Source organism: Perognathus longimembris, chromosome 1 (genome assembly GCF_023159225.1).
Source record: "Perognathus longimembris pacificus isolate PPM17 chromosome 1, ASM2315922v1, whole genome shotgun sequence".
NCBI lineage: Eukaryota > Metazoa > Chordata > Mammalia > Rodentia > Heteromyidae > Perognathus > Perognathus longimembris.
In genome coordinates this window covers 130,710,266-130,720,074 of record NC_063161.1, presented here as the reverse complement: position 1 = coordinate 130,720,074, position 9,809 = coordinate 130,710,266, and the positions used below count along the sequence as shown (strand labels likewise).

At 43.7% G+C, this 9,809-nt stretch overlaps 1 protein-coding gene across 1 annotated transcript; it reads left to right on the top strand.

Annotated features, from left to right (window-relative positions):
• Nucleotides 1-8: 8 nt before the first annotated feature.
• Fam221b (family with sequence similarity 221 member B) lies at nt 9-8,911 on the top strand. The gene is made up of 7 exons (XM_048348236.1): nt 9-127; nt 1,772-2,084; nt 2,854-2,991; nt 7,779-7,889; nt 8,064-8,261; nt 8,403-8,522; nt 8,874-8,911. The coding sequence occupies exons 2-7, from the start codon at nt 1,772-1,774 to the stop codon at nt 8,909-8,911; spliced, it is 918 nt and encodes a 305-aa protein (XP_048204193.1). The 5' UTR covers nt 9-127.
• Nucleotides 8,912-9,809: the final 898 nt, after the last annotated feature.

Sequence of the window (9,809 nt, the reverse complement as noted above, 5' to 3'; positions counted from 1 at the left end):
GTTTGCAGTGGGGCTCATCCACATCAAGAGCATTTCCTCCCCTGGGACCAATCTTTCGTCCCCTCCAACCTCTGGCAAGATCTTGACCTGACCTAAGGACTTTTACCAACCAAGCCAAAGACCGGAGGTATGAAGTTCCTCCAGTGGCCCTCCCTCTGCAAGCCTTCAACTCAACCCTCTTCCTAACGCTTTCTGACACCCATTCTCTACTGTCCATCTTACCCTCACCCTCACCTAATTCTCTCCTCGGTTCACATTTCTCTCCTCCCAACCTCTTCTCCACCTTGTATGTCACATTTCCCTTTTACTGTCTCTAGTTATGTTCTTGTTGTCCTTTCCCAAGTTTAAGGAGTGATATATCTCTGTGTCTCTACAGTGTGAGGGCAGGGGTTATAGGGACCAAAGAAAGTTAAGACACAGGTACTGTTGCAAATGATGACAAACCTGGCTGGATGATGTGGTATTCACATGTAATCCCAGAACCCAGAAGATAGAGGCAAGGAGGATCTCGAGTTCAAGTCCAACCTAGGCTACCTAGTGAGACCTGGTCTTGACCTTTGTTCTTGTCTCAAAAAAGAACAAAGGCTGGGATGCAGATCAGTGGTAGAGTGCTTGGTGAGGGTGGGGAAGACAAGCTGTAAATGTCCTGGCCAAGAGATTTGGACTTTGAGTCACTGACATTTTGCATTTTGAAAACACAAAAGCTGGGACCCTGCTTTTCTCTCCTCTTGACTGGGTCAGGAAGAAATAACTTTGGGGACATTCTTCCAAGATAAATTAGGCATACTCCTTCAATCTCAGCATCTTGGACTTAATCCAGCACCACATAAACTCATTTTATTGTCACTGTTAGTTAACCTCACTCCCTCTCAAACTCAGCATGGCCTAGCTCTTACCATATAAATGAATAATAGTATTGTTGAAATGATTAATATACTTGATAAAGTAGTGGAGGAGCTGTTAGGAAACAACTGGGCAGGAGATAATGAAAACTTAAACAAAATTGGATGAAAAGAAGAGAATATAATGCATTTGGAGAATACTTCAGAAGACTTTAATCCTTGGTTCTTTGTCTATGGAAGAAGGAACTGATGGGGATAATTCCCAGAGTTCAGTTTTGTTGCCTATGGTATATCCAGTTAGAAATGTCCAGCAGACGCTTGGTATAAGTGCAAAGTACAAGGTTCTAAAGAGAGCAAAGCTAGAAATACAGATTTAGAAGTCAACAGCATATAGCTGGAAGTAGTTGAAGCCTTGAACATGCATGAGATCATCAAGGGAGGGTGTATGTTCCTAGACAAAATCAAGATACAGGTAAGGTCCTGTCTTATTTATTGTGACTCTCACACTGTCAGAAGTCAACCCCAGTTTGGGCCTGGTATTTTCAGTCTCTAGAACTCCATAGTCTGGCTTTCAAGGTCCTAAATCATGCTCAGGACCCCTGCATTTGGGACGAGGCAAGCAGCTATGTTTGGGCTGCCTCCTGGGACACGGTCCTCTGCTTCCATCTACTGATCGGTTTGTACTTCAGCCTTTCAATTTTCATGATCCAATACCATAACAACTCACTACAACATGCCACATGAGATATGAGTAACCTCCTGGTATCACAACCAAAGACTCAGAAACTTTCTTATGTCTCTCTTTTGTCTCAGATGCATTCAACAATTTATCCTAATCCTGTAACCCCCCAGTCAATCCTGGGCTGTGCCCTGATTTGCTGACCTTCCATTCCCAATCTAATGAAACCTATACCCTATTTTACCACTAGATGGAAGCAGCCAAGGTGCCAGAAGAACCTCATACCACTATGGATGCAAATGAACACCCCTCTTCGAAGGATCCTTCTGCTGAAAACTTACAGGAGGAGCACACTATCTCTGAACAGCCCTTGGAGCCTTCCACTTCCAAGACACCTTTAGAACCCCAGACCTCTGAAGACCTGCCATCTTCCCAGACTCGTTTGGGGAAATATGTCTCTGAGAGTTCCTTGGATCCATCTATCTTTGGAACTTCTACAGAGCCCCCCACGTCTGAGGTCCCACTGGTGCCATCTGTTTCCCAGGTCTTCTCAGAGACCTATGGTCATGAATTTCCTTTAGTGCAAACCACTTCCAAGACCCTGGTAACACCCCTGGCCTCTACAAGTTTTCCAAAGCCTTCTATCTCAGATACTCCTTTAGTGCCTTATACTTTCAAGTTCCCCATAGAGCCTTGTGCTTCTGACTCACCTTTGGTGCCATCCATTTCCCAGACACAGATAACATCCCAAGCCTCTCAAAACCTTTTGAAATCCTTCCTCTCTGATACCACTTTAGAACTAAAGTCTGCCTCTGAGATCTCTTTGGAGGCCCCTATCTCTGAGACTTCCATCTCTGGGGTTCCCAAAAAGCACATACCTTCTCAGTCTACATCAGCAGGCAGTGTCTCTATGTTTTCCGTTGAAACCTGGAAGAAAAACTTCTTTTCTGAGATTCCTCCCACTGCAGTCCCACAAACAAGGAGGTCCAGCTGGACCTCTGAATTTGAGCCCCTTGCAAAGGACTCCATTTCAGAACTTTCAGCCAAGGCCCACACGGACATAGCTTCAACGCAGAAGGAAGAGGCAAGCGAAGGAGAGCAGAGTGTGGATATCAGTGACATCATTTCTTATACATCTCAGCCTGAACTCCATCTAGACAGGAGGAACGGGAAGAAAGGAACTAACAGTAATTACTCCTACCTTTTCCCTTATTCTCTTTGCCCTTGCCTTGCCCCACAAGAAGAGGCCTGTATTACTCTTGGACATGGCTCCTCCTCCTAGTTTTAGGGTCTCCTCACTTCCTTCTGGTTACTCAGCTCCTCCCTTCCCAGGTAATACAAGCCTTCCAGTAATCCCTATTAACCAAGAAGAGCTTATGGAAATGGTTAAGACAAGAGAACAGTTTGGTGCTCAGTTGTACCATCTTTTCCAATGGGAGAAGAGTGAAGCTCTGAATGCCATTCAGACAGGTGAGCCCACATGGCCTTTCAGAGGCCTGTAGCAGGCTCCTGGATATCTTGCAGTCCAACAGGATCTGGAAATCTGTCCCTCTAATAGAGAGCTTCCCATTAGGAAAATAACCATGCCTTTTGCCTGGAATCTAGAAGGGGAGCAGGCAGAGAGACCAAGAAATACCAGGATGGGCCTGGGAGAAAAACAAGCAGCGACATTCATATAAAGCCCAGGTAGATAAAGATCACTACACTAAAATTGCTTTAAAAATAAAAACCAAAAGGGCCAACTCAGATCTAGGACCCCAGAGGATTGGCACAAGACAAATATATCTAAAGCAGATATGTCTGAGAACCTGGAAATTCTCTAGGGGTTTTGTTCTGCTATCAAAAAGGTGTTGGTCCCTTTGGTAGACTTTCACCCAAGGCTAGCACTCTACCACTTGAGCTACACCTCCACTTCTAGATTTTAGCAAGTTAATTGGAGATAAGAGTCTGATTTGTCTGCCTGAGCTAGCTTTAGAATGCAGCCTCCTGAGTAGCTAGGATTACAGACATGAGCCATCAGTGCCTGGCTCCATTAAAACCAAACACATATCATGCTATATTAGAACATGTCTCCCTTTCTTATTGGATTTCTTATCTACAGATTACTGGCCTCAGTCAGAATGCCACCCTGGCTTGTGAGGGATTCTGGGAATTCTTAGATTGAGTTCAGTAGACATTGCTATGTTTATTTTGGTCTTTCATATTTCCTTTCTCTTTGTGACAGGAATACAGCTATGTAAAAAAAAATTCTAAAATATAAAGACAACTTATCATTCCTCTATGTAATTTACTTTACCCGCTCCCTCCTTTTTCCACCACATGTCAAGAAAGTCTAATCTTATTTCTCAGTTTTGAGTCCCTTTTTTTTTTTTTTTTCCAATCCTGGGGCTTGAACTACGGGCCTGGCATTACCCCGAGGCTCCTCTTCCTCAAGGCTAGCACTCTAGCACTTGAGCCACAGCACCACTTCCAGCTTCTTCTGTGATTAATTGGAGATGAGTTTCCCAGACCTTTCTGCCTTCAAACCATAATTCTCAGATCTAAGCTTCCTGAGTAGTTAGGATTACAGGCTTAAGCTACAAGCACCCAAAATGAGTCCAATATTGAAATGATTTGTTTTTTGCTTTTTGCTTATTTTTACATCTTCTTTTACTCTTGCAAATGCAAGGTCTGTTCAGTCCTTTCATTGCTCTTCTTGGACCTTCCTGTCTACTCCCTTATTCTTCAAGGCCACTGTATTTTTTTTTCTTTGAATTAAAATGCCTTCGTTTTCCTAGTTAAATAGGTAATTTATAGAGAAATTTCAATGTCCTTCAGTCTGGAGCAAAGACTTTTGTGGTCTTCTTCTAATGTTAGGAATCTTACATCCCTAGAGATTTAAGATACCCAAAGAGCTCATAAGATGTGTAATGTCCAAATATAAGCTTTTCTTAGAAGTCTCTCAAAAAACTCTTATTATTTTGTACCATCAGTGTGCCAAGCACTGAGTTAGTTGTGGAGGTAGTAGGGTGGGTACAGGTCCAAAGACAAAAATCCTTCACGTAATTTGCACTATAATGAGAAACACCATTAAGAACAATCACAATTCACTTTAATAACTGCTATACCCAGAGGACTTCAGGAGCAGAGAAAAGGGAGCCTAAGAAAAAGACTTATAGCTAGATAAGCCTTGAAAGGATAGACTTCTCAGCACATACCTGTAATATGGTAAAAAGAGATGATCAACTCAATAGTAGAGTAAGGTGAGACATGACAAGACCAAGTTCTTTAGGAAACTGTCGCAATGTGTTCTCAGTGGTGCATAGAATGTTGGGGAATGGAGAGTGGCCCACTTCACCTCTCAAAGTACAGAATGCTGCAGGAGTGTGTGTGCCAAGTCAAAGAGTCAAAATTATATCCTGAGTGCACGTGAGAGAATTGCCAAGAGAGTTTAAATAGAACAATAACATCAACAGATTCATACTTTTGAAAGATAATTCTGGCAATAGAATAGACTGTAGAAACACAAAATTGGACACAGGAAGGCTGTGCTATGAGGTACTGGAAATAATCCAGGTAAGATGTGGATGGGTAGAGATAAAGAGAAATGGAAAAATTCATGGAATGGACAGAATAAGAATGAGAAAATGCTGGACACTGGTGGCTCATGCCTGTAATCCTAGCTAATCAGGAGGCTGAGATCTGAGGATCGTGGCTCAAAGCCAGCCCAGACTAGGAAAGTCCATGAGACACTGATCTCCCTCTAATAAACTATTCAGAAAAAGCTGGAAGTGGCAATGTGGCTCAAGTGGTGGAACACTAGCCTTGAGCACTGAGAGGCTGGGGACAGAGCCCAGACCCTGAATTCAAGTCCCAGGACCAGAAAAAAAAAAATGCCTGGAATGACATGTAGTTTTTTTAGCTTAAGTAGCTGATTGAATGCCTAAAGCAGGGGAGATGCAGAATAAATTTACATTGGATGTACCCAAGTCAAAGGTAGAGAGTAGTTTGGAGGGAATAGTTGGATATAACACATTTAAAGTGCTTAAGGAACCTGATGGTGAAAGAATCTGTTGACAGCTGGCTATATAGGTTATGTCTGTTGCTCAGGAGAAAGGTCTAGGCTGGAAATATTCTTCATGCAAAGATAGTTGTATGTTGCATGAGGACATTCTAGGAATAGATATTACATGTGAGTGTAATTATGTGATTGGGCTATGTTATTGTAATTGGTCTATGTTATACAGAGTCAGAATGGTGTGTCAGACAAGGTCTTCCCCCACCCCCCGACAGTACTTATCCTTTCATAATAGGAAGGGGTTTTGGAATCACAGCAAAGTATGGAATTCACAATCAGATGCCAACTTTCAATGCTTAAAAGCACTGAATAGAATAAAACGAGGTGTTGTTTTGAGTCTCCCTATTTAAATTCTTCTCCTGAGCTCTAGGCATTAATTCTTACACCAGTGCTTAGCTTTGACTCCCCCCAAAATTAGGCCAAGTCTCAGTCTATAGGCATAGACCCTTATTCACTTTTGCACCTCACCTGTTTATTCACTGTGCCCTCCTACTCCAGACTGTTTAGAATGGCTCTAGTGGAGTCCTGGTCCTGCCTAACTACACTGTGACTTTGTCCATGTCCTGGGCTCTCCCAAGTTAGCTGTCAGTATCAAGACAGAAGCAGCCAAGCCAGAAGCCACATCTGAATAGGCTTTATTTAGATCCTGAAAAACGATGGGTAAAGCAAGAAAATCTGCATCACAGAATTGTGCATTTTGACCCTGGCCAGCATCAAAGATCAAAACACATCAATTCTTCCTTATTCTCTTTATGAAACTTCAGTTAAGCCTGGAATAATTAGTCTCTCTTCCCTCCTGAAGGAGTTTGTTCAGTCACCAGTCAGGCAGTCTTATGTTCTCTATTTTAGGCCAGACCTTGAACTGAGATTAAAGACTATGGATGCAAACATAAATCCTTACCTAACAGAACTCACAAATGAATAAAACAGAAATTAATAATGCATTACAATGCCATGATGGTGGACAGCTTTAGACTCCACAACTGAATCTGGGCTCTAGAGGATTTCAGTTTCCTGCTAATGCCTGGGCTCAGGGATATTCAAGTCCTTGCCTCTGCTTCATAATTTATATTTTTTGCCTGCCTCTTTCTTCTGACCTTTGGAGTACTGTAGGCAGCCTTTCTCAGGTTCATACAGAGCCTTAGTTCCTAAACACTGGACACAGAAGGGTTGTACAAAGGTGTGAACATGAAGTAAGGGAAAGAATTCCTCCTACTTCTTGGCATCAGCAGTACCCAACACCCTCCTGCTCTTCAGAGTTCTTCACTAATTATCTCCTAGGCACAGAACCCAATCTCTACTACATACCTGGCCAGTCAGCTTCACTCTTCCTTACCATAGAGACACCTAAAGGAAAGTTGGGTTCTAATGAGGAGAGAGGAGAATATGAGAGAAAACCCCAAAGTCAAAGAGAACTAAATCAGTGAGATTCATGTTCATCTTCAAACAACAGTTCACCTATAATCTTCCTGCTTAAAAACGAAAGAATACTTTTTGTCATCTCTGGCAGGCTGACAGAGAATGGATTCTAGAATGGAAAGGGAACTACAAACACATAATAATCCAGGCACTAGTGGCTCATGCCTGTAATCCTAGCTCCTCAAGAGGCTGAGATCTGAGTGTTGTGGTTCAAAGCCAGCCTGAGCAGGAAAATCTATGAAACTCTTATCTCCATTTAAGCAGTAAAAAGACAGAAATGGAACTGTGACTCATGTAGTAGAGCATTAACCTTGAACAAAAACGCTCAGAGACAGTGCCCAGGCCCTGTGTTCAAGTCCCAGAACTAGTGCAAAAAAGAAAGAAAAAAGAATACAGGCCTGGCACCAGTGGCTCACTCCTGTAATCCTAGCTACTCAGGAGGCTAAGATCTGAGGATTGCAGTTCAAAGCCAGCCCAGGCAGGAAAGTCTGCAAGACTCTTATCTCCAATTAATCACCAAAAATCTGGAAGTGGTACTGTACCTCAAATGCTCAGGAACAATGCCCAGGCCCAGAGTTCAAGACCCATGGCCAAAAAAAAAAAAAAAAAAAAAAGTATACAGGACAAAAAGGATAAGACTAAGGACTCCAAGGTAGAAACAGCTATCCCCGAGTATAGAAGTGTGTCCCTCACCCCAACAGAGAGGTCAGAACACCTAGAAGGGAACTTAAGATCTTTCTCTTTGTCACTTTTCCCTGTTACTCAATCCCTCTGTCCCTAGGAGTCTACATTGGCTGGCGCTGCCCCCACTACCTATGGGACTGTTTCAGGATTGGTGAAGAATCTAAGTGCTTTTGTGGACATCTGTTGAAAGAACACCAGATCATCTCAGGTTGGTGATAAATGACTGGCTTCAAGTATGGTGGGACAACTCTGCAAGGTCATATGTGGGTACAAGAACAGGAACGGGGAGGTGTATTTGTGTTAGTATGAGAGAGAGGTGACATGGAAGGTTGAGCCCTACCAGGTACTGATCTAATTCTACCACTCATCCCCACTTCCATAGATGTGTTTGTGCCCTGCTCTGAGAGTCAGTGCCGCTGTCTCATGTTTTGCTTCATACCATCACGCCCAGAAGAGGTGGGTGAATTCTGGCTCAAAAGACGGGCTACCTTTGATCCCAAAGCCTGGAGAGCCCAGTGTCGTTGTAAACATAACCATGAAGAGCATGCAGCCACTGGGACCCATCCCTGCAAATATCGTGGTAATTTCTAATGAGAGTATTGAGATGGGAAGAGGCTGGGGAGCCCTTGGGTATGTGGTGGGTAAGGAAAGAGGAGAATGGTGGCAGCTCGTGTGGCTGTCCCAATTCTCTACACTCTCCATGGCTGCACTTTTGCCTCAGGATGTGGCTGCAAAAGTTTTGAATCTAATTTCCTCTGTGCGGCCTGTGACCGGCGCTGGGAAGACCATGAGACTTTTTTTGAAACGGAGGGGATCAAGCGACGAAAAAAAAAGGCTCATGGTGAGAGAACAACATGAGACAGGGGCTACCTCACAATCTGTAGTCAGAAGGCCAGGCAGAAGGCATGCTAACCTATTCTATCCAGTCTCTTACATTCCCTACAGCCCACAGCTCATTCCTATACTGGTGTTCATCCCTTGAAACAAACTTGGTGCCTTTTGGAGAGATGCTTGTCCTCCTTGAAGCCATCCTCAGAAACTCTGACTTTGAAAGCCCTTCAGATGCAAAGCCTCTCTGCTCATCCCACTTCCCACTTCACTCTCCATGTGCTCCCCACCCCTGCAGCCTCCAGCCTGGCTCCACATCAAACTCCATACCTAATCCTTTCACCTCTGTTCTTCCCTCCTTCAGGGTCACATAGCAGCAGCAGCTGGCACAGGGCTTTCTGAGCCTGCCCCAGATCAGTAATCAAGTGGAAGGTACTGGCTCTGTATGGGTCAAGGAGTGCCAAGACTCCTCTGTAAGATTTCATCGTCTGCACTTACTGGAGACAAGACACAGCACCAAGCAGAATAAAAGCTGAATCCAGCCATCTGCTTCCATCATGGCTACATTCATGCTGCAGGCTCTGACATTAGAAGAGTGGCTTCAGGAAAGCCAAGGAGCAGCAGGGCATGGTGACACACTTGTGTAATCTGAGCACTTGGGAGGCTAAGACAGGATGATTGTGCGTTCAAAGCCAGCCTGGACTATGTTGTAAGTTCCAGACTAGCCTAGATTATACCATGAAATACTCTCTTAATTAAAAATAAAGGGAAAAAAGCCAAAGAGGGAGGTTGTTTCAAGGAAGATATGGTAGTAGGCAGTGAGGTCAAATGTAACTGGTCCCCTAGCAAGATAAAGACCTAAAGTCTTTGGGACCTAGAATGTCTTTGGAAGCTGGGTGCCAGTGGCTCATCTCATGCCAGCATTCTTAGCTACTTAGGAGACAGAACTCAGGAAAATCACAATTTAAGGCTAGCCCAGGCAAAATGTTCACAAAGCCCTATCTCAACCAATAGTTGGGAGCAGTGGTTCATGCCTGTCACCCTAGCTATATGGGAAGTTGAGACTGAGAGGATCACAGTTCTAAACCAGCCTTGGCAAAACAAAAATTCACCAGGCATTTAAAAAAAGACAAAACACACCACAACAAAGCTGAGTGTGGTGGTGTGCACACTTGTCATCCTAGCTACATAATGAAGCATAAATACATGGGTCATTATCTAGGTCAACCTGAGCAAAAAAATAAGAGCAAAAAGGACTGGCTCAAGTGGTAAGGTGCTTGCCTACAAGCAGAAAGTTCTG